At 40.4% G+C, this 25,661-nt stretch overlaps 1 protein-coding gene across 1 annotated transcript in view; it reads left to right on the forward strand.

Moving 5' to 3' along the window:
• The first annotated feature begins 5,062 nt into the window (after positions 1-5,062).
• Positions 5,063-25,661, forward strand: part of cemip2 (cell migration inducing hyaluronidase 2) — a 32,180-nt gene continuing 11,581 nt past the window's right edge. Inside the window, exons 1-9 of the mRNA XM_061728932.1 lie at positions 5,063-5,354; positions 9,397-9,741; positions 10,523-10,663; positions 10,779-11,346; positions 15,000-15,169; positions 15,759-15,950; positions 18,458-18,624; positions 20,717-20,929; positions 21,631-21,836. Of these exons, the coding sequence (XP_061584916.1) occupies positions 9,414-9,741; positions 10,523-10,663; positions 10,779-11,346; positions 15,000-15,169; positions 15,759-15,950; positions 18,458-18,624; positions 20,717-20,929; positions 21,631-21,836 (1,985 nt within the window). The 5' untranslated portion in view covers positions 5,063-5,354; positions 9,397-9,413. The remainder of the gene's footprint in view (positions 5,355-9,396; positions 9,742-10,522; positions 10,664-10,778; positions 11,347-14,999; positions 15,170-15,758; positions 15,951-18,457; positions 18,625-20,716; positions 20,930-21,630; positions 21,837-25,661) is intronic.

A 25,661-nucleotide genomic window follows, 5' to 3' on the forward strand; every position in this document is an offset into this window, starting at 1 on the left:
TCAAAAAATCCGACGAAGGCGGAATGGTGAATTCCACCGGAGAAGGATTGCGCCTGTGGAAGGCGCTAGAGGCCACCTCCGCACGCGGTGCATCCAGCTGCAAGTGTGCCAGGGCAGTGCGGATAATGCTCTGCACGGAGGAACAAACCGTCCCCTCCCGAGAGCTCTGGGCAGATGAGTGCGAGGAGAACCCCGAGCGCTGTGAGGCCGGGTCCCCTGATGACACGTTGAACTGGCTCGCCGAGGCTGCAATGGAGATTGCGTCCTCTGGCAGCGGCGGTGGCGACCCCAGAGCAAACTCTGGCACGGCAGGTTCCACCTGGCCAGTACCAGGTTGCAGATTGAGGAGGAGCGCCTTCATCTGCTCCATGTCGGCAGCCAAGCGATCTACCTTCGAGGAGAGCTGGCTCGTCATTCGCCGTCGTTTGGGGGCCCCCACCACTCTCTTCGCCGATCGCTTCAGCGAAGACCCCGGCTGGGATGAGGGGAGGCTGGCCGACGGCCCCGGCTGCTCAGGGCCCAGGCATGACACGCAGAGGTCCTGGTCAACCGCAGGATCCAGGGAGGCCATGCACCCTGGGCATGAACGCTCCATCACAGGGAACGGTGGGAGAGGGAGCGGACACGCTGCCGTCACCACGGATGTGCTGGCAGGAGAGAGGAGCGGACACGCTGCCGTCCACACGAATGTGTCGGTGGGAGCGGTCACGCTGCCGTCACCACGGATGTGCCGGTGGGAGAGGGGAGCGGACGCGCTGCAGTCACCACGTAGGTGTCGGTGGGAGAGGGGAGCGGAAACGCTGCCGTCACCACAGCGAGCACGCTGCCGTCACCACCAATATGAAGGCGGGAGAGGGGAGGGCCACGCTACCGTCAGCACGGATGTGTCAGTGGGAGAGGGGAGCGGAAACGCTGCCGTCACCACAGCGAGCACGCTGCCGTCACCACCGATATGCAGGTGGGAGAGGGGAGCAGCCACGCTACCGTCAATACGGGTGTGTCAGTGGGAGAGGGGAGCGGAAACGCTGCCGTCACCACAGCGAGCACGCTGCCGTCACCACCGATATGCAGGTGGGAGAGGGGAGCAGCCACGCTACCGTCAATATGGGTGTGTCAGTGGGAGAGGGGAGCGGAAACGCTGCCGTCACCACAGCGAGCACGCTGCCGTCACCGCCAATATGCCGGCGGGAGAGGGGAGGGCCACGCTGCCGTCACCACGGCTATGAGAAAAGGCAAAAAAGGCGTCTTTACTCAAAAAAAAGAAGAGAACAATCCTCTCTCGTTTCTTTTCCCTTTTTTTTTTTTTTTTAAGAAAAAAATTAAAAATAACCGCAAGGAAAAATAACAATATCACATCAGTAAGTGGGAGAGGGAGCAAATGCTGCCGTCACCCTGAACGAGCCGGTGGGAGAGGGAGCGGAAACGCTGCCGTCACCACGGCCGCAAAACAGGCAAAAAGGCGCTGTTCTTTTCCTTTCTTATATTATTATTTTTTTTTAAAGAAAAAATAATCTGCAAGGAAAAAAATAATGTTGTCACTTTAATAAAGTGGGAGAGGGAGCGAAACGCTGCCGTCACCACAAGTGTGCCGGTGGGAGAGGGGCGTGGCCTTCACCACGGCTGTAAGAAGGACAAAAAAAGGTGTTGTTTTTTTTTTTTTTGAAAAAAAATAAATAATAATCCTTTTCTGTCTTCTTTTTTTTTTTTTTTTTTGCAGAAAAAATAACTGCACAGAATAATATTCAGGTGTCGGGCGCAGCCTACAGCTTACCTTCTGCCAGCTGGCCCAGGGGGGCGGGGCGGGGAGACGCCGCCGCCGCCGCAACGAACACCAATAAATACCGCGTGGCCACAGCCTCTTGGAGGACGACAGAGATCGTTACTCCTACCTTACGGCACGAAGCTGCACAGAGGCCGGCGGTTGTAGGGAGGAAAGGAAGAAGCTTTTAACCAGCCTTCTATTTCCGTCCTGTACTTCAGCGCGATGCGAGAAGAATGAGGAGCCGATCCCATGCTTGACCCCGGAAGATATACCCCTTCCGGGGGTCATGCAGGGGTCACGGGTGACGTGACATTGTTGGTATTGTACTCGACATGCGCATGCGCGAGGGGAGATATCCAGTGCTTACAGCACCGCCTGGCGGTCAGTAGGGACGAAATAGAACTGTCTTCACTGTTAGATGTAGCTCAATGTCCAGGGGTGCACACAAGCAGGTGTTGTGCCAAAAAGTGATTGCCTGCCAGAATCTGATTTCTTCTGATTTCTGGCCGCGGGAGCGCGCACAGCAGCCCGTTGAGCGCTAGCGCTAAAACGTCAGATTTTCAGATTATGAAGCTCAAGAATGAGATCAAGTCATATTTAGGCAGAAACAATTAACTGTATTTGGCATTGAATCCATTTTTAGCAGGTGAAACTGCCTATTTTGTGTTGTAATGGTCCCTTAAAAGAGTTAAAGGCAATCCTGTGAGCTGTAGTGTTTATATTATGAAGCTCAAGAAAGAGATCAAATCATATTAAGGTAGAAACAACTTTTCATTAACTGTATTTGGCCTTCAATCAATTTTTGGCAGGTGAAACTGCCTATTTTGTGTTGTAATGGACCTGAGGTCTGCTCCAACTGTCAGCTCCTTTAAATCAGGGTTAAAAACATTACTGTTTACTCAAGCGTACTCTTAACTTAAACTTACCTGCTGTATTCTACTGCCCTTATTTTTAGCAGATTGTGCTTTTTATTATTTTTTACTTCTTTTCTTATCATCTTATTCAATCATATTTGTTATTTACTGTCTAATTATGTCGAATTATTTACTGTCTAATTATGTCTTGCCGCTTTTAATGTCAATGTAAAGCACTTTGAATTACCTTGTGTTGAATTGTGCTATACAAATAAATTTGCCTTGCCTTGCCTTTAAAAGAGTTAAAGGCAATCCTGTGAGCGCTAGTGTTTATATTATGAAGCTCAAGAATGAGATCAAATCATATTTAGGTAGAAACAACCTTTCATTAACTGTATTTGGCCTTCAATCAATTTTTGGCAGGTAAAAAGACCAATTTTCAGGGGAGAAATCAGATTCTGGCAGGCAATCACTTTTTGGCACGACACCGGGACTCGAGGGCCAGTCTACTGCACGTTTTAGATGTTTCCCTGCCTCAACACAACCCTGATAGACAAGGCTGTGTCACCAACAGCGTTGTGTAAACCTTGATGACATGTTGATGACGACCAGTGATTAGAATCAGGTGTGTTGAAGACATGGAAACATCTAAAACATGCAGTAGACTAGCCCTCGAGGCCCGGCTTGTGTGCACTCCTGTCAATGTCCTTGGACTGTAGCCAGCTCTGCATCTCACTCCAGAAATATTGCACTGAGTCACAATGATAGAAAAGGTGTTGCAAAGTTTCAATTTCCCTTTCACAAAAAACACAATTATTCAATTCAAAATTCAATTTTAATCTTAAAAACTCGTTTGTTGGGTAAATTTCATTTAAAATTTTGAAGTTTACCTCTTTTATTTTCGGTGGAATCACAACAGACATCTACAGCTCCCACTGCCTCAACAGGGCAAGGAACATTGTAAAGGACAACACCCACCCCGGTTTCCACTTCTTTGACCTGTTGCCCTCTGGGAGTCGCTTCAGGTCCTTACGATCCCGAACAAACAGACTCAGGGACAGCTTCTTCCCCAAAGCTGTAAACTTTCTGAACTCATAAGCTACCTCACACTGTGCAATATTTTCTATTTCCTGTCCATAATGTCCCTATATTCCTTACCTATCTATGTGCAATCCTCTTCCATCCTTTCAGTGCAATATTCTTCCACCCATCCAAGTGCAATATACCTCCATCCATTCATGTACATTTTTATCCTCCCATTCACTCTTTTCTTATAGTGTATATATATATATATATATATATATATATATATATATATATATATATATATATATATATATATATATATATATATATATATATATATATATATATATATATATATATATATATATATATATATATATATATATATATATATATATATTTATGTTTACTTTTTTTGTTAATTTTTGTTGTTGTTTACAGTACTTGCTTATATAGTCTTGCATTTGTGCACTTTGACGGAGCTGCTGCCTAATTTCATTGTAGAAGTATAATCAGTACTCGAGTTGTGAAAAATAATCAGGGGGGATGGTGGATTTTATCATATGGGGACAGATAATTTGTGCTGATTACAAATAATATAATATATTACAAATAATAGCACTGACCAAAACACCTGCAGAATTACTGCAGGAATGACATAGCAGCAGTTAAATGCAGCCTTCTGAAAGCTTTAAATATCCACTGGGCTTACATCAAATACATCAAAACACAACAATAAAAAACAGTTTTCTGAACTTATCAAGATGCCTCTGTCCTTCACTGGATAAGTAACATGGATCACTGCAAAAACTCAAAATCTTAACAAGAATATTTGTCTTATTTCTAGTTAAAATGTCTCATTTTAGTAAAAAAAATCTCATTACACTTAAAACAAGACTCATCACTGGAAAAAACTAAAATTTTCACCTGTTTCAAGTAGATTTTCACTTGAAATAAGTAGAAAAATCTGCCAGTGGAACAAGATTTTTTTGCTTGTAATAAGAAGATAAATCTTGTCCCACTGGCAGATTTTTCTACTTGTGAAAGTTTACTTGAAACAGGTGAAAATTGTCAAATAAGTTATTTTTCTGGTATTATTTTTTTGGTGATGACTTTAAATGTTGAAATAGCAGTAATACCACATTCATTGATGAAATGACATAAGGGATGGAAAGGGGGGATGATTTTGACCGTTTTTATTTCAGGGGGGATGCCATCCCCCCTTATCCCGACTCAACTCGAGTACTGAGTATAATGATAATAAAGGCTTTCTATTTCTATTTCTATTTCTAACAGGAGAGAGAGGTTGGAAACTTGGAACCTGGAGTCGGCATGTTTTCCGACGGCCGTGAACGCATCAGCACTTCCTCTGTGCGAGGCCGCGCCCTCTCCCTCTCTGTCTCTCTCTCGGGGAGACCGGAGGCGGACCGACGTCGCAACGCCAGCCTGTCAGCAGGGGGAAAAAAAAACAAAAAACATGTGAAGAGAGGGTATATAAAAGGCACGTGAAAAGTGTAAACTTGACAGGGCGAGCCCTTATCATTCGTGTCATCCGCAGAGAGTGGGATCTTTGGTATCTGCTGGCCAGGCAGCGGATGGACCGGGTAGAAGTGGGGCAGTGTCAGCAGAGCTCACCGTCCGCCCGGCCGCTTCCTGCGCGTTTATTGTGTCTTCTCCTCATCAACTGTTGGGGGTCGAAGAGGATTCACTGGGTGAGCTTTCAATTGAAACAAAAGTGTTTTTTTTTCTCACTACGAGGCTTCTCAAAAACCGTAATTTAACAAGTTTGACCTTTTAATAGTTGAACACAGCACATTGCTACGTGTCCACTAATGATACATTTATAATCAGAGGTTTAACTAAGTAAAAGTAGAAATACCATAACTGAAAAAGACTTTGGTAAAAGTTAAAGTCACCCATAAGAAAATTACTTGAGTAAAAGTCTTAAAGTAGCTCACATTAAATGTGCTTAAGTATCAAAAGTATCCTGTGAAAAAATATACTCAAGTATCAAAAGTAAAAGGACAAGTATTTTATAGTAAGCATGAAAAGAAGCAACACAACCAATAATTATCCTTCCCTTGTTTTTTTATTTTACTTTTAGGTGAATGAAAAGTGGTATAAAATACAACACCAAAGATAAACCGTCTTGCTTGCAAAATATACTTCTTTGATTATTTTAATTTGTAATGAGTAACGAGGTGGCAAATGTCAAAGTAACGAAGTAAAAGTATATTTTTTAACTTTTAAATGTAGTGAAGTAAAAGTAAAAGTCCTGATTTAAAAAAAACGCAAGTAAAGTACAAATCCTCAAAAAAAACTACTTAAGTAGTGTAACGAAGTACATCTACTTCATTACTATACAGCTCTGTATATAATATATCTAAAGTTGCCAACCGTCCCTTGAAAAACGGAATCGTCCCGTATTTATAAACTAAAGTACGTATTGAGCTGAAAAGGGACGCACTTTGTCCCGTATTACTGTGACAGTCCAAAAATAGTCATAAAATGCCAATGGGAAATAGCATTGAGCTGTTGAGTTTATAAGTTATTTTTCTGTTTTACTACAACTGTAGCCTACAGTCATGGCCTTTGATGAACAAATATGTTTACAAGTTTTCTACAGACTTTCTGTTTGCACTTTTGTTATTGCACTAAAAATGTGCACTATGACAGAATGGATGTTCTGCTTTCTTTCTATTGTTTTCAGAATCAGAATCAGAAATAAGTTTAATTTGTTGCAGTGATTGGTGCAATAAAAAGAGCAAATATATAAGGGAAAGAGAAAATGTACAACATGAGAGAAAATGTATAACATGAGGTTTTAAAGTGCCGGATATGAGTCTGTGCAAAGTTGACCTAGGATTTTATATTAATTTATACAATTTTAAGTTAAGCAAGACAGGTTTATATTTAAGAAAGATACTTATTTTATTCAGTTTATTTTGTTATTCTGTATTCAAGTGAATTGCTGGATAATGATTCGTTTTCCAAGTGTTCATGGCATTCAAAAATATGCATCTAATTCAATTCAGGTCCAAGTCAAATAGTTAAAAAATCGTTTCACTCACAAAAAAAGGGGCTAAAAAAATTCCCCACGCCAGGAAGGGTGAAGGTAATCGGGCTGGCCGGCCCTGCCAATGAGGTGTCCCTTCTTTATTTTTCAGGGAGTTGGCAACCCTAAATATATCAGATGCTGGTCATGTGTCACTACAAAACCAGTCTCCTGTCCCCTTGTTAGATTTGATGTGTTTATTCATATTTTAAATTGTGAAAAGACGTGCACTATGGCCATATCCATCCTTTCAGCAGATCCTCATTGCTCAGGGTGGACCAGCTAAATTCCTTTTTACACTTGCTGCAAGTTTGGTAGTTTGCCCTGAATGTCGAGACAGTGCTGAAAATCAGTTAGGAGTTAAGTAGGAAACGCATGACTTACTTTTGAATACACTGTCCACGTCCGAAGTGATTTTACTGCTGAGGAATGTGTGTCAGTGTGTCCCCCCACATCTGTTTGATATTCAGTAGCTCTGAAATCAACAGTGCGTGTGGTTGAGGGAGGGAGTCCCTGGTTTGGAGCAAATACAGTATTGCAGATCACCCAGGAGCAGTGCTGCCTTGTAATCATTGTAATTATGAATAAACTGAAGATTGTTATCTTTTAATCATTTATATTTTCAGGCCTAGAGAGGTCAAGTGGTTGCAGGGGCACAGATGTTGAGATGTATATTCAATGTGAAGTGGCTAAACCAGAGGCTTTTAGCCCTAGTTTATTTTGTGGCTTTCACAAATGACAGGCCTCTTGTCTTGCAGTCCTTGATTGTGTATCGCTTTGTTCAGGAGTTAAAGAGGTTTGTTGTTAGTCTGGGGTAGAATGATGACTAATTGGCTTGGCAAGACAATGGTCACTGTGTGTTTGCGGTTGGCTAGGTGATTTGTTGTGTCCTTTGAATGTTAGGCAGAGCCACATAACAGGTTTGCAGTAATACATTGGTTTCAATGTGGTCTATGATGGTTATCACAGTATTTGCTGTCTACACTATGAAGATGCTCATTTTCCTCACTTGCTTTCCAACTTGACTTTATCAGCTTATGCCAAATAACAAACTCCCTTTTGAGAAGACATTTTTCAGGAGATTTCATCCATTTAAATGTTCCACACTTGGAAAGCATCTTTTAACCTCATTTAAGCTCTACAAAGCACTCTACATGTGTTTTTTATTCACACATTAAAACAAACACGGTCAATGCATGGCTTTGTTTTGTGCACTAGACATACACTGGTTCAGTGTTTTGCTCAGGGGCACATCGAACAGGCAACTTCACATAGGAAGACAGCAGCTCTGCACTCGGAGCCACGACCATCCTGTGAATCTCTTGAGCATTTATTACAGTTTTCTATGACAAAAAAGAACTTTCTTCACACCATAGGGTCAAAATAAACCTAACATATAAGTGCGGTGCTCAAACTTGCTCTTCATCTCCCTGTCCCTGCACGGGTTTTTCTGTTGATGTTCAAGTTTCTTCCCACAGTCCAAAGGAGTGCAAGTTGTTTTGTTATGGGATTTTAAACCGTGAGTGTGAAGGTGAATGTTGTCCAACCCTCCCAGTAAAACCTGTGAAGCATTGGGAGCCTGTTCTCAGTTAGATGGGATGCCCTCCAGCAGTGCATATAGAATATAGCAGCACATAGAGACCATTTACAAAGCAAACCATGTTGTGCAGGGAGTTTGTTTTTTTTCTTTGTTTCAAGTACAATCGAAGCAGTTTATATTTTAATTTATTATTTTTTTCTTGCACCATTGTTTCCAATATATACTATACTTATGTCACGGTTTCACCCCTCTTTATTACTCATATTGTAGCAGAATGTTTCTTAATAAAGTTAAGTTTAATCATACATTTTTGCACTTCTCTTGCATGAAGATTAAGGCAAGATTAGCTTTGAGTTATTTTTAGATAAACTGTCCAGGAAATTCTTAAGTTTTTGTATGTCCTCTGAAGTGAGAAATCGTTGCGTGTGTGTGCTTTTGTAGAACCTCAGTCATCCGGGTTGTCCTGAAAAGTTTGCGCAGAAGGCAACATGACTTATTGTCTTGGTTCACCTCTCATCCAAATAGTTTGCGCAGTACGGACTGACAGCTGTGTACTTCTTTGTCCATTTTATGCAGAATAAAGAGCGCACACACTGCAGTATAGCTCTCTCCTCCTTCCCTACTGTAATGGGTGCCATGTGTTTTAGTCTTTTTTCTAGTCTTTGGAATGTTGTGATCCATTATTCATAACCTCCTTCGATATTGCTGACATAAGCACCCCGTGTCACAGCGCTCAGGCCAAACCAATCCAGGATAGGTTTATGTATGGGATACAATATTATAGTCTTTTCAGTACACATAATTACCTAGAGGTGCAGGATTAAATTAATTGGTGGGTAACTACCCGTTTCCCTGAAATATGCCTCTATGCTTCCTTCACCTCCTATTTGTGTTTTCTGTCATTATGGGCTTTTCCAGTGACTTTATCCAGTTTGAGGTGTTTTGTTTGAATTATTTCTTAACCACACATCATTATTGTTAGATTACCAACATTTGCTGACAGCTGAGATATTTGTACAAAGTGATCTGAATATATTTAAACTTTGACTAAAATGTTTTTGCTGATTTATGCTGTGATATGGATGGATGTAATGTGGGGAAAATACATTTCATGTTTGACATTCTCCTTTGGGTTTCACTGCCATTTCCCACCCCTCAGGGAAGCAGACGCATACCATGCCGACAAATGATGGCCCCAACCGCTTCCCTGTCTTTTTGGCCCCGTCTCATGGCAACCATCAGAGGTGTCCAGGTTATGTTCCCGGGCGAGTGGCTCCTGTACGCTCACCCCCGCCTGCCAAAGCTCCGCCGCCTTTAAAGCCTCGTGGCACTCAACAGGAACAACGGCCCACACTCAGCTTGTCAGAGGAGAGCCAGCGTCGGGACCTTGTTCACAGCCTCCAACAAAGAAAGAACACCCTCATCTGCTGTGGCGTGTCCTTGGGAGCTTTCTTCCTCACTCTCATACTTGTCCTCGGTCTCAAAAGTGGAAACGTGTTAGTTGGTTGGTATTACACATACCGAATGTTTAATTTTGCTTGTGTATAAATATCATAGGACTGGGCGATATATCGAGATTTTAATATATATCGATATATTTTCAAACGCGATATGGTACGAGACAATATCGTTTATATCGGGAAAAAATAAAAAAATTTATGATTTTGATATAGCTTATTTTTTGACAAATTGACTTGAATGTTTTATTTGAGATTTGCACAAATGTTTTGTTATTTGCACAAGTGTCAACCTCAGTGGAAAAGTCTGCCTGTTTCTGTCTACATTGTATTCATTGCACAGTGTATTTTAATTTAATTGTTATGCAGGAAAGGGATATTTGTTTTATTTTATTCAAGAAGCATTTTTATTCTATATATGCAGGCAGTTTATTTTTATTTCATTTGTTTTATACATTTTGATATTGTGCAGACCTCTGTTGATAAAGGAACCTGTGTGACATTTGGCACGAGGCTTTGTATTAAAACTGACTGTTTTTTTAAGGGTTTGCCTCAGAAAAAATGAAGCTAACAGAGATGCTATGCTATAATGCTTTGGGGGAAACTCCAATTATGGCACAGAAAAAATATCGATATATATATCGAGTATCGGCATTCAGCTAGAAAATATCGAGATATGACTTTTGGTCCATATCGCCCAGCCCTAAAATATCACATGATTTTCTGCACATGAGCTTCTTCATGTATACCATAGATTTATATTTTTATATATCCCTACCAAATGGCTACTCTGAAATTCTTTGATTTGTTACTAATATGTGATTACAGAGAACTGTCCAGACCACAACCCATCCCTTAGCAGCTGGAATCCAGGCCACCAACCAGACAAGGCTGTTGTTGTAAGGAAGGGACACTTGTTCAGACTGGAGGCTTCTGCTACCTTCCTTTCTCTCACCATCCAGTCAGGAGGTAAGCATATCAGAGACTGATACCTTCACACCAACAATGTTGAACAGATAGATTAAGTATTTAATTTTTTTGGTTGCGAGCACTTTGTATCTTCTTCTGTTTTTTGTTCTTTTAGGTCGCGTAGTCTTTGCAGACAGTGCTGATGGCTCTAAAACCATAATTCTGAGAACTCATCACATCCTCATAGAGGAAGGCGGAGCCCTTCATATTGGGTCACCTCCATGTCGCTACCGTTCTCGTGCCACCATTGCTCTTATTGGCCGTTCTGACAGCAAGGATGTCCCTGAGGTGCCAGGGCTGGGTCACAAGTTCATTGGAGTTTTGGGTGGTGGAACTCTAGAGCTACACGGCACCGAGAGAGTTTCCTGGTCTCTGCTGGGCCGAAGCATCCCTGCATCCGGGCTGTCCACAGGGGGTTATGCCTTCCAGAAGAACTTCAGCCGAGGCATCAACCTGCGAGTGGTGGACCAGGACACGGCAGCTGTGCTGTTCTCCGAACGCTACGACACTCACGATTCACGTAACGACAGTCGGCGGCTCACCCAGCTCCTGCGCTCCTTGCCTGCTGGCCGCATTGTGGCTGTGGCTGTGGGAGACTCGGCCGTCAAAAGTTTTCTAGATGAAACCAAGAACGCCTTTGAGGAGATACTCGGCAGCAGATTTGTCTATGATCTCAAGTACAGGTAAGCACGATAGTGCTTAAAAGTACACATGATTTTTTTTTTTGCCATGTATTTGTTGTTAAACTGTTAAATTACACGACTGTGTTTTATTAATCAACTGTTTTTCCAGGTTTGTTACAACCAAAAACGTAATAATGGCCAATAACGTAATAATTTTGGCCATTTCAAATGTAATAAGGCCAATAGTGTAATAATGTGCCAATAATGTAATAAAACTTTTGAGCCAATAACATAATAACTTTTTGCCGATAATGTAATAAGGCATTACATTATTGGCTGGTTATTACGTTATTGGCCTGGTATTAAAAAATTATTACAAAATTATTACATTATCGGCAAAAAGTTATTACATTATTGACTCAAAAGTTTTATTACATTATTGGCACATTATTACACTATTGGCTTTATTACATTTGAAATGGCCAAAATTATTACATTATTGGCAGTTATTACGTTATTGGCCGTTATTACGTTTTTGGTTGTAACACAGGTTTTATAGTTTTTATTTCTTCTTCATGCAGTGTTGACTGGACAAGTCTTTAGAATTGTTTACTAAAATAGACTTTTTGTTTGGCAGTTAAACTAGACACTTTTTCCTTAAGCCTCAGTACTTGGACAAGAAATTCCAACTTTTCTTTCCGTGCCTGCCCCAACTGGAAAAATGTCCTTTCATGTATCCTTTCATTTGGCAGGTTCCCTTGAATCTTTTCTGGTTATTTGTCTTCCTGTTTCCTTTTTTTTTTTTTTTTCACTGTTGTATCACACTTCAGCAGAAAAGGAAGCACGTACAGGATAATGGGGCCACGGACAGAGTTTCCAGGATTTGTGCAAAATGTGAAGATTCAGGAGAATTTATGCCCTTCGGGGGAGCTGTTGCCTGGCACCTAGAGTGGCCATCCTTCAATCGGAAGGTTGCTGGATCTATTCCCAACATCTCCAGTTCACATGTGGAAGTGAAAATACAGAATACCGGATAAGCCCTAGTGTGTTCATCGCTTGTAAAAATGGTTTAAAGCATCTGCTAAATGATTGAACTGTAGATAAAATCATGTTATGGCATATACAGTATATTAAAAAGATGGGTGTTTAATTTTGTACAGACTTTAATCCTGTTCACATAGTGACAAAACACCATTAAAATAGGAGAAAAGGGTAAATATTTGACTTGAAATGCAATCTTTTGTTTCTTTTACTCAAACACATGTATGTGCAAGGTCAGCATTTCCAAAGATTTTGTTATTTTCAGCTGGGCCTCTGTGGGTCCTGGCTGTGAAGCCACCCTGGACAGATTTTCCAGTATCACGTTACAAGTCAGGGGTTGGATGCCAAAGCAATGTAGAGATCTCTTAACAACCTCCCTTTTGAATTGGAGCCTCCAAACCACAGCAGTTTCAGTGTGTATTTTCAGAGGTACTAGTGTGTTTTTTTTTTGTTTTGTTTATAAAAATGGCAGATTTGGTCAAGTAGTAAAGAAACCAGAGGGATTGAGTGAACTGACTACTATTTTGTTGTGAAGAAACAGCAGCGACTGTTGCTCCAGCACACTTGGAGACCCACATGAGTTTTTTTCTTTTTTTTTAATATATATTTTTTCTGAAAATGTATAACCCTCTTTTGTAGATGCTGTAACAAGAGTTATGTGTGATAGGGTCTTTAAACTGCAAAAATATGTTTTTTTGATTGAATTTGAAATTATGCCAGCGAGATCTCTTGACCAAAGAGAAATGTAAATTTAGAGTTTTTTTTTTCCTGTTTGGAATCATGTTTGAATGTGCTAGATTTCTATCTTTGATCTTTATCTTTGATAGAGATCTAGATATGTTGTATTACCAACGTTTCATATAGTTGGAGAGTTTACTGCAAGTGCAGAATTAAATTTGGGATTAGTTTCCTGTCTGGTTTGGGGACGAACAACATCTTCAAGCATGAGAGTTCTGCAGAGGTCACTTGTCTGAACTTGTGATGCAGATTTGAGTGCACAAGTTAAACAAATGGTTAAAAGGTGTGAAAAGATGAGGTTAAGTTTGAATGATAATATGTTTGAAGGTTGTGCCTTAGATTAGAATTGTGGTTTTAAAACATAATCGTTCTCAAAGAGCAATATGACATTAAGCTTATTACTCATTCATCCTTGCTGGACAGTACACAAGATAGAAGTTGTTCATAAAAAGCTCAAAGCATTACATTTGAAACCTCAAAACTTGTTTGTAAGTTGCTGTAAACTGGCTTGATTTAGATCATATACCCAGTCTCTCGACATCCACACCGTCTAGATCCTCCTCAGAACTGATTTAACTCTCCCCATATTTAACACTGATCTTATTTTAAAATCATTCCTGTCTTTAACACTTTGAAACGCATTAAGAGAAAGTAAGAATGTGACAAATAAGATAGACCTTGAAATACCATTAAAATGACACTAGCCAATGTTAAGACTGATTTGTACCTAATGTGATACTTCAGAACCTCAGGTGGCCGGCTGCTCCTGCCACCCATTTTTCTATTCCCGATTCAACATCCAAACTGCTCACGAGAGCGGCAGGACTGTCCGATTAGTCTTGATTGATATAGAACTGCACAAATTGAAATATGTCCAGCTGTCTTGCTTCCTAAACAAGGGGGGCTGAGACAGAATCTAGCCAGTGATTTGTTCTGATAAAACTGGTGGAGTCATGTGCAACAGTCGGCAGTATTGACTGATTGACCCACTCCCAGAGTGCATGTCCTTTGCTTTGGCAGCTCGACCCACAACAGCTGGAGAACATTTCAGTGGCCGTTGTCCCATAAACTCTCTTGCTCACTGCTGGTTAAGTGGAAATGATCACGGATATTAATTATATTTGTTCTTTTTCTTCTAAGTGACTTTTTGATGTATGACTTCTATAGCTGCCATTGTCTCAGAATATTTCAGCAGTTCGATCACTTTCTTCCTCAACATGAGCACATGGCAGTTCCTTGATTATTTATTCATTTATTTTTTGTTGTTATTCCAGTTTCCCTTCATGTCTTTGTACAAATTTGCAACTTTCCTTATAAAAGTGCTCTGATAATTTATGGTGATTATTTGTGTCATTGATATGACGCACCATGACTTTTAAGTTACGACACCATCCAGTTGCAACAAGCTAAACACTTCTTTCTTTCGACACATTCTAAAGGTTTACATCTAGTACAACTGAGCAGGCTAGTTGGTTGTGGACCATGCCCACTTTAACACTATGGAGACATCAGATAGACCACCTTGGTGCTAAATCAGTGGGTTCCCATGTTTGAACGGGTTAACGGGTGAGAGGAAAAAACATGGAGCACACATGGAACACACATTTACACATAACAACTCCAAAACATGGAGTAGTTATGTGTAAAAGGTAGTATGGCCTCTTTTAATCCTATGTTTTATGTTTTTTTAAGACTTTCTGTCCTGCTTTTGCTTTTTTTAATGACTGGTTTTGCTCTTAAGTGTTATAGTTTAAAAGTTTTAGATTAGTGATTGACACTTCCTTGTCTGGCAGCCAGATGGACTGAGTTATTCAAACACACAAATTATAAGAAATGTTTAGACGAGAGCATAATCCGTGTTGTTCTTTGATACGGATGTGGGGAATATAACAGGTCTAAATTTATTTTGCTTTTCATTCTTTTGATGTTTCTAGGCAGGCGTGGGCATTGGTCTCTGTGGTGGGAGGTGGAAATGCTTCATGCTCAGAGGATGTGAAGGAACATGAAAACCTTGACACAGGAGGGAGAGCCCTGGCAAGGAACAACTTCACCACTGTGGACGGTGTTGGCTTCTCAGTCACTGCCTACAGCGAGTGGAAGAATGGTGAGAAATGTCATATGGTGGAGGAAATTCAAAGCCAGTAAAAAGTGTATATTTGAATGGGTTAATTTTTCTTTTTCTTTGGTAAGCTGTGTTTTTTGTCATTCTGTTTCTCCAACATTTTATCAGTTTTAAGTTTTAATCTTGCATTGTTTTAATAATCTGTCGATGTCCCTGGATTAACTGTGTCCATGGATACCATGAACATACCTTCCATAAACCTAATTACATATTCTTAAGCAAATGTCAATTCAATTAATTGGAAAAAAGTATTAAAAGCTAAAGAACAGATGTTGAAGTGTTTGGAAAACAGTTTTTCCAGTGTGTGTGTGTGTGTGTGTGTGTGTGTGTGTGTGTGTGTGTGTGTGTGTGTGTGTGTGTGTGTGTGTGTGTGTGTGTGTGTGTGTGTGTGTGTGTGTGTGTGTGTGTGTGTGTGTGTGTGCGCGCGTGTGTGTGCGCGCGTGTGTGTGCGCGCGTGTGTGTGCGCGCGTGTGTGTGCGCGCGTGTGTGTGCGCGCGTGTGTACGTACTGAAGTCTGTGACATGTAGTAGTCGAGTCACCCCTAAAATGACGTGTGTGCTGCGTGTCATAGGCTACCCCATCATGGGCTTCCAGGTGGATGCTGTGGACCAGGTGGTACTGAACGTGCAGGACGAGGTGCAGCAGACCTGGAAACCAGGCGATAGCATTATCGTTGCCAGTACGGACTACTCCATGCACCAGGCTGAAGAGTTTACGCTGCTGCCCTGCCCTCACTGTACCAGCAGACAGGTCAGGATACAAGGTGAGAGAGGATACAAACGCTGTGTACATGTGGCTTCTTTCCTATATTAACATTTCTACTCCGTCGGCCGGCTCCTTTGTGTGAGCTACATTCATGTGTAGTAACGGCAAGTGATTTATAAAACAAAATAAGATGGGTGAAAAAAATGTACCGTATTTTCTGGACTATAAGCCGCTACTTTTTTCATAGGTTTTGAACCATGCGGCTTATTCAAAGGTGCAGCTATTCTGTGGATTTTTCTTCCACCGCTAGGGGGAGTGCTAACCGGAATTAGAATAAAAACTAAGACAAAATAAATGCAAAGAAGAATACGCTACTTCTTCTTTAGCAGATAGAAGTAGAAGCAGATTTCAAACAGATAAATAGATGAATAAATACCGGTTATTTTCTCTTGGTTCTGTCCCGTTTTAATCAGCAAAGTTGCTGCCGTGTTAAAAGACACTGTTAGGAAAGGATCTATTTAGGTACAAACATGTACATCATTTACAGCTCAAAATCCTTCTGTACATGTAGTATATATCTAATCTAACAACATAAATATCTGCGGCTTGCATATCTTTTTTTCTAAATAGAGCGGATGCGGCTTATATACGGGTGTGGCTTATATATCTTTTTTTAATTGTTTTTTTTTTAAATAGAGCTGATGCGGCTTATATACAGGTGCGGTTTATAGTCCAGAAAATACGGTATATAACTCATTAGAAAAACAAGTAAATCCTTTTTTTCAGAGGTGCCACACCGACTCCCACTTTGAGACCGACCCCAGCAACCTTTAAGTGGTTACAGAAGAAGTGAAGAATATCATCTCCAGGCAGATTTATCCATGAAAGTCTCTGTCAGAACAAATAAACCTCATCTTTGGAGTTGGTTTAAAAACCCAATTCCTACATGTGTAGATTACAATACAGGAGTAGAAGGTGGAAAGGGATAACAAAAATAAACTAAAGCAAACAGAGGGAACTGAGGTGAATCTTGATGAGCTGATTTAAATTGAGGAAAAAAAAAACAGTTTGAAGGAAAGATAGTTGTCATCTTTGACCGAGCACTAAACTTGGGGGGAAATGAGAAGGTGACTAATATTTAACAAAAAGGGTGGATGATTTCTCAACACTGAGCCTCACCCACCCCAGGCATGTTGACTACAAGTCTGAAATGTTTGCTGTGGGATATTTAAGACCTCTGCATAAAAACTCTCAGTAGCATGCAAATTGAGATACAAAGAACAAAGAAAAGTAGCAGTCGAGCTCAGTGATGATGACTGTTAATTCTGGCTTAATCAGGGAAATGTCTAAAACATGCAGGACAGTGGAGGAGGGCCAGGGTTCCCCACCCCTGCTTTCGGGGGAGTGTTGGTACTTTAGGATGTAAAGAAGGCACACGGAAAAGCAGCTCTTACTACATTTTATTTATGCTAAAAAATATGAAAAAAAAACTGTTAATGATGTCACTAATAGAAAATCATAGTTGGACTACTAGAGGATGCCCATAAATATGCACATAAAATAAAAAAACTGAATGAATGAAACACCATTGCTGGCACAGTTTTATTAATTTTATTCCATTTAGTAAAGTTTTTGACATTTGACACATCTTTGAAAAAATGTGCAACACTCATCCAAAACCTGTTTTGTATTAAACATGCTGATTTTAAACATCATCAATCAAGACGAATACATTGAGAAGATGTAGCCCGTCATTTTACTCAATGTGCCTAACAGCTAACGTGCCATAAATCTGGATTCTCAGCTCCTCCTAAGCTGTAATGATGATTTAATATTATTGGAGAAGCCTGTCAGAGATTATCATCTTGTAATAAGTAAAGGGATTTTATGGAGTTTGACAAATTGCTTTTGTCTGACACCCCTATCTAAAATTGTTTTCTGAGGTCATTCTTTGCTAGTTGGGAAATGTCTACTCCCTTCTGGGAGCGAAGGGAGGGCTATATGTATTTAGTTTTCTATTGCTGCGTGAGAAAAGGCTGAGCGATCTGCTAAGCTTGATCACTGGCAGCTGCAACCACTGGGCAAATATTCTTTCACGCATAGTTAATCTGGTCATTTACTGTCACATATGTATTTGATTACTTTTGCTTCAACATGCCTGTTGGTTTTTGGGGTGGTATTCTTTTTTTTTTCCCCAATTTTTATTTATTCTTTTTTTTATTTTTTTTTCAACTGTTGGAAAACATATTTCTTGTTTTGGCAGTTCGAACTATGCTTTTGTTTTTTTTTTGCATTCACAAAATGGTTTAGTTTAAATTCTGCTGTTATTTTTTAAAATAATTTTTAATTTTTAAAGTTATTTTGTGTGATTCAATGATTTGAGCTCAGAAAAGTCGCACAAGAATTAGATGGCAAATTGTGGTTTTCTGTAAAATAAGATGAGTGATGTCTTTCATGGACCTAAAATGATGACATACCTTTTCCTGGTTTTGTTCATTTTGTTGAACATTATCCTTTTTCACCTTTTTTTTTTTTCTAAGTACAATCTGTCTGTTTGCTGCATAGGGACGCCTCAGTATAACCACGTTGGGGAGATCATTAATGGAATCGACATGCGTGCTGAAGTGGCTCTTCTCTCCAGAAATATTCTCATCTATGGAGAAATGGAAAGCTCCTGCTACGGAAACATGTGCCAGTTCTACAGCCATGACACCTTTGGAGGCCACATCAAGGTGCGTGTGTGCTGTCCTTGTTTGGACTGTTTTTATGGCTGTATTTGATTATGTCTCTTGCCACAACTTTACTTTCTTATTAAGTCACTGTGTATGCAGCAATTGGCTTGACAGCGTCCATACTCAGAAGTTAAAGTGTGTACACATTCTCTAAGATGTTTGTTTTGATCAATTGGCTACCTTTTGTCATATATTCGTCCAAAATAATTAAATCAGTGGTTACTGCAAAGGCTCTTCAGAAAAGCTAGTAGTGTGTTTTCTTTTTTGTCCTCAAGGTGCAATTCCAAGCATATTTTCACGGCTCCTCTTTTTGAATGGTTTGGTTGCTCAAACAGGATTTAAAATAGCCTTTAGTCTTATTCGCAAGGCAACACAAATGATGACCATGCCCACCAGCGTGACGGAAGTGACTGGTTTTGATACCTCCCACTCCGTCCCTGGCACTTTTCTTGCAACTTATTGAACTTTTTCACGACAGCTCCTGTAACCATTCACCAAAGCACCAGAGCTAGTTCACAACCTTCCATTTTGTTTTGTTTACATTAGTTTTTTGTGTGTAGGCTACCATAGCAACCTAGGCTGCTTCTCAATTCTCAAGTCTGTTATTGTAAGTACGAGTCGGGAGAACGAACTTTGCAGGACGTGAGAACGCATCTCTCTTTCTGCAACTGGAACAGCAGCGTACTTGTGTTCTTGATGACGTCAGACCAGAGCTAACACGTATTGCACGGTTTACATAAAGTCTACAGTTTAGTTGTTTATAAAAACAAACACCTTTAACACTAATCTAACTGGGAATGGGCCGTATTTTGCTCCTTTCCAAGAATTTATAAGCATTACTTTGTACAATGTGTTTTTAATGGATTTTACGATTTGTATGCCGGCCGCGTTAAAGCTCAGTGGAAATGGAAAGAAACTCAGAAAACGTTGGTGGGAAATTTTGAAATACACTATCGATATAAGTTTACCACATATATAAAGTTGTAATAACTATATTCTCATGTGAAAACATCTTAAAACTACATTCTGTCAAATAAGAATAACGTTATAACTTCATATGTACTTCTCTAGCCTCTTCTATTTCTTTTCCTTGTTGGCGTGAAATGCATTCTTGGATTTTTTCATCTTTAGTATACTCAAGCGTCCACTGGATGCACCCCCGACAAAATGGGGGCGCAAGATCACATCCGGTTATTTCTCATGTTTTTGCTCAGATGGGTTCTTGCAATTTGAACAGTACTTTGGCTGCAGATGATGATTTTTGACAAAAAAAGAAATACACACAGGACCGCACATTGAGAAAGGGCCGTGGATTGGATCTGATCATATGCTGTACATATAATGTAAACAGTCAATACCCAACCAAGACACATTCTCCTTTTTTAAAATGTTTTCCTCTTGCTGGTCATTTGTGCAGATATGCTTATAAGAACCCAAACATGAGTGTGTTCTGACGATGCCGTATTCTCTGAACTTCCCCATGATTGAGGCAATATTGGCAGCATCAACAGAGTGCGTGTGTGCGTGTGTGCGTGTGTGCGTGTGTGTGTGTGTGTGTGCGTGTGCGTGTGCGTGCACACTTGTTCGTAGAGAGGGTGGATGAGCTGGTCAGTATGTGCTGTTTCTGTTTGGCTGCATTACAGTTTGCTGAAAGGATTGGCTAATACCCGTTAACAGAAACCAGACACTGTGGATTATGCCATACCCACATAAGACCTCCTGCTGAGACTGTACTGCATTGTGGGCAGTATAGTATAGCTTTTACACATCAGGATCAAAAAATGTGGCATATTTTAACTAACTGCAGCTTTATAGCACTAGTCCTAAATTTTATGTCATATTCAGTAAGACAAATGCACAAGAGCAGGCTGACGGATAAAACCTTTTTTCCTTTCTGAATCAGCCACAGGACTGTTGTGACTTGAACTTTGTGTTTCACACCGTGAGATAAGTGAAATTTTCTTTTCTTTTGGTTAGTTGTAACATACAGGCCTCAGTCCCCGTGCAGGTGGTCAAAACAGCTCCTTTTGCGGCTTTCTTTCACTTCACCTGTCATGTCCTTTCTCTCTCTCTCTCTCTCTTTCCAACACAGGTCTTTAGTAACTTTTCAGCAGTACATCTATCCCACGTGGAGTTGAAGAACATGGGTCAACAAGGAGAAAAAGGACGCTACCCCCTCCACTTTCACATGTGTGGAGATGTGGACCAGAGGGGAGGCTACCGGGAACCCACCTACGTGGATGGACTTTCCATACATCACTCCTTTTCCCGCTGTCTCACCATTCATGCCACCAATGGTCTGCTGGTTAGTATTTGCCTATGTTTGCATGTGAGGCAATGTACACTGGTCGTTAAAACGTTTAAACTATAGATGGGTAAAGTAGCATTGTTCATCTTGTCACAATGCTCTTGTCACAAATGCTGAAAAATATGCAGCCTCACATTCACATGGATGTTTGATAATACTCGCCAACTCCCTACATTTTATCCCAACCGGTAATATCCACCCTTAATGGCAAGAGCACCACCCTCAAAAACGGTCTAGGAAGGACTCAAAGACTACGCCCTGACCCTGAGTCCCAAAAAACCCCACGATCAACAGAGCCAAAAGGATCTATTACTAATGTCCCGTTTCCAGACAGACATTAGTGCCTTGTTGTGTATCTTAAATTATTCTTTTTATGTTGTTCCTTCTGGGTTACAGGTTGTTTTTATTGGAAAATTTGTGAGGAAAAAATGTTCTGGGAGATGGTCTCAATTACTATTCAGGGTCTGGGGTGTTAATGGTTTATAAAAAAAAAAACAGATGTTGTCTGAGTCTTCTTGTTTTGCATAGTTTTTAGAAAACCATCTCTTTCTTGAGAAAAAACCCCATTATGAACACAGACCTGTGTTTATTTCATCATCCTTCCTAAAATCTAGTTCCTTCCTAAAATCCTAGTTCCTAAAATGTAGTTCTGTGCTCTAAATATTTTGGTGACGTGTGGTCTACTTTCTTTGACCCAGGTCAAGAACACTGTAGGTTATGACACCTTGGGCCACTGTTTTTTCTTGGAGGATGGGATTGAACAGCGCAACATTTTCTACCACAATCTTGGTTTGTTGACCAAACCTGGGACACTTTTGCCAACCGATCGCAATGAGACTCTGTGCACCAGCATCAAGGACAAAGTCTACAAGGGCTACACTCCCTCGCCAAGTACAGAGTGCAAGTAAGTTACTGCAACTACAGTGGGGAGAACAAGTATTTGATACACTGCCGATTTTGCAGGTTTTCCCACTTGAAAAGCATGTAGAAGTCTGTAATTTTTTAATCATAGGTACTCTTCAACTGTGAGTGACAGAATCTAAAAAAAAAATCCAGAAAATCACATTGTATGATTTTTAAGTAATTAATTTGCATTTTATTGCATGACATAAGTATTTGATACATCACAAAAACAGAACTTAATATTTGGTACAGAAACCTTTGTTTGCAATTACAGAGATCAGACGTTTCCTGTAGTTCTTGACCAGGTTTGCACACACTGCAGCAGGGATTTTGGCCCACTCCTCCATACAGATCTTCTCCAGATCCTTCAGGTTTCGGGGCTGTCGCTGGGCAATACGGACTTTCAGCTCCCTCCAAAGATTTTCTATTGGGTTCAGGTCTGGAGACTGGCTAGGCCACTCCAGGACCTTGAAATGCTTCTTACGGAGCCGCTCCTTAGTTGCCCTGGCTGTGTGTTTCGGGTCGTTGTCATGCTGGAAGACCCAGCCACGACCCATCTTCAATGCTCTTACTGAGGGAAGGAGGTTGTTGGCCAAGATCTCGCGATACATGGCCCCATCCATCCTCCCCTCAATACCAAAGAATGATGTTTCCACCTCCATGCTTCACGGTTGGGATGGTGTTCTTGGGGTTGTACTCATCCTTCTTCTTCCTCCAAACACGGCGAATGGAGTTTAGACCAAAAAGCTCTATTTTAGTCTCATCAGACCACATGACCTTCTCCCATTCCTCCTCTGGATCATCCAGATGGTCATTGGCAAACTTCAGACGGCCCTTGACATGCACTGGCTTGAGCAGGGGGACCTTGCGTGCGCTGCAGGATTTTAATCCAAGACGGCGTAGTGCAGGGGTGTCAAATGTGCGGCCCGAGAGAGGTTTTCATGCGGCCCGCGAGAAGTTTCCAACGCAAAAAAACGAAATGTTAATTTACTAAAAAGGAAGGCATAAATAATTGCCATGAATTGCAGCATATCCGATAATGTATTTTCTTCTACAAATCCATCGTTATTCCACAAAGAGAGCAGTTTTCGACATTTTTTCCTTTTTTCTAGAATGCATTTGCCGATTTTATTTCTTTGTAGACGGTCGTTTATTTTTATTAACTGACTACTATTATATTATATTTTCGCAGGAAAAATATCACTACTAAAAAAAGATGATAGAAGATATTTATTCGGAGAATTTCAGTTTTGAATATGAGGATAGTGACAAAGTAAAACAGTTAAAAGAGAAGTGCTGACTCTCGGCACACTGACGTAAATATCCGCGCCAATTTTTAAAAATAAATACACTTAATTGTACTGGAAAAATCTCTAAATCACAAAGAAACACCCTCGGATGTAATAAGAAATATTTTGCTTTTAATTCAATTTCCTATAAAAAAGCGAAATATTAAAAAAAACATACTTGTTTCTGTTTATCTTTATTCTATTTTATATTAAAAGTATCTTACATAATTTGAAAGAAAAGACCCTGAAGAAATATATTTTACATAATTAGAGTGTAAACAAAGTGCATATTTCCTTTAAAATTAACTAAACTGATATTGAATTAGATAACAATAGTAAAAAAGAATTAGAGAAAACATTTTCCGCACCGTTTTTGTTATTTTGAGCGTGCGGCCCGCGAGAAAAAAATTGGTCAAATCCGGCCCGCCAAGCAAAATGAGTTTGACACCCCTGGCGTAGTGTGTTACTAATGGTTTTCTTTGAGACTGTGGTCCCAGTTCTCTTCAAGTCATTGACCAGGTCCTGCCGTGTAGTTCTGGGCTGATCCCTCACCTTCCTCATGATCATTGATGCCCCACCAGGTGAGATTTTGCATGGAGCCCCAGACCGAGGGAGATTGACCGTCATCTTGAACTTCTTCCATTTTCTAATAATTGCGCCAACAGTTGTTGCCTTCTCACCAAGCTGCTTGCCTATTGTCCTGTAGCCCATCCCAGCCTTGTGCAGGTCTACAATTTTATCCATGATGTCCTTACACAGCTCTCTGGTCTTGGCCATTGTGGAGAGGTTGGAGTTTGTTTGATTGAGTGTGTGGACAGGTGTCTTTTATACAGGTAACGAGTTCAAACAGGTGCAGTTAATACAGGTAATGAGTGGAGAACAGGAGGGCTTCTTAAAGAAGAACTAACAGGCCTGTGAGAGCCGGAAGTCTTACTGGTTGACAGGTGATCGAATACTTATGTCATGCAATAAAATGCAAATTAATTACTTAAAAATCATACAATGTGTGATTTTCTTTTTTTAGATTCTGTCACTCACAGTTGAAGAGTACCTATGATAAAAATTACAGACTTCTACATGCTTTTTAAGTGGGAAAACCTGCAAAATCGGCAGTGTATCAAATACTTGTTCTCCCCATTGTATGTATGTTCCTGTTGTCTTTGTGTGTTGCATGGTTTTCACTATTTCATAACTTCTCATTTATAGCAACGAGGCTGTTTATTCATATTACTGTATGGTTGTGACAAATGTACTCAGGTAAACTGCCCAGACTTCTATTGGCTCACAATTTTACTTAATAACAAAAAAAGTCTCCTGATTGCATGACAAAAGCAGACTGATTGTTAGAAAGGGGCATGAGGCAAAATTCTGGTGTTGCCTCATGCAGCCATCACTGCTTTACATCAAAATGGTCTAGCATGCAGCAAAGTTGCTGCTAAAACTCTTAAACCGGAATGAACCATTTACTGCAATATGAAAACGGTTCAGCTGTAATAGAGACAGTCTCAGGATGGAGCAGGCACCGGCACCATTTCCATGTGAGGATTCAGCTAAGGAATCACATTGCCACCTGTGCAGAGCGTGGTCAGCACTGGCAACAGGTGAATGAATCTCTTCATACACAATGAGATGAAGACTTTTGGACAACCTCCTCCTGCTGTCAAGAGGGGCTTCAAAAGAGCCATTTCTCTCCAAGAAAAACACCTGGCACAGTCTGAAATACAGCACAAGACTGGTGCAGAGTTATTGTATTTGCAAAACGCCCCTCCTCCTTTCTGAAATCTGGAAAAGTGAAAAGCTGAAAGCGACCATGAGTCCTATATCATAGCAGCAGTGAAATATCAAGTGGTTTTACTTACTAAGCTACCCAAAAATGCTGCTGTAAATAAAGAAAGGTATCAAAGATTCCTCAGACCATCTTCTCTTAAAAAATTTCGGGGCAATATAGTGATGATCCGTGCAGTTTCTAGCGTGATGGAGCACATCAAACCAGGTCATAAGTGAAGGTAAATACAACCTCATATGAACTACAGTTAAAGACAATGTTATTCTGTCATGTGCGACAGAAATTAAGCCAAAATGCATAAAAAGCAATAACACAAAGTAGTGTTTTTTATAGGAATGATATTATCACTTTTTTATTTTTTATTTTTTTAAATCTCATTTCAGTTGGGTAGAGTTCAGCCAAGACCTGTACACTGTACTGTTTTTTTTTTTTTTTTTTTAGGACTCCAAAGGAACAGACGATTTAGTTTTTTCTTAAATGTCCTGATACCTCAGAGTTGAGAGAGGGCATACTTTTTCGCGCATAACTGTCACAAAATTGTTAACCAGTTTGTGGTCTCCAAAACATCTACTGTATCAAGCAAAGGATTGAGAGTTTTTCAACTTAAATGTACGTTGGTGTCACAGTAAATCTCTGATTGTCAAGTCAGCATTAGAAGCTCTGTGAGATGGTGCAAACATACAGTATTCTGAGAAAGAAACTAGAAGGTTTACGTTTTGTGACGGTGTGATACTGCACATAGTAAAGGATG

The sequence above is a fragment of the Cololabis saira genome, chromosome 9, assembly GCF_033807715.1.
Source record: "Cololabis saira isolate AMF1-May2022 chromosome 9, fColSai1.1, whole genome shotgun sequence".
Taxonomy (NCBI): domain Eukaryota; kingdom Metazoa; phylum Chordata; class Actinopteri; order Beloniformes; family Belonidae; genus Cololabis; species Cololabis saira.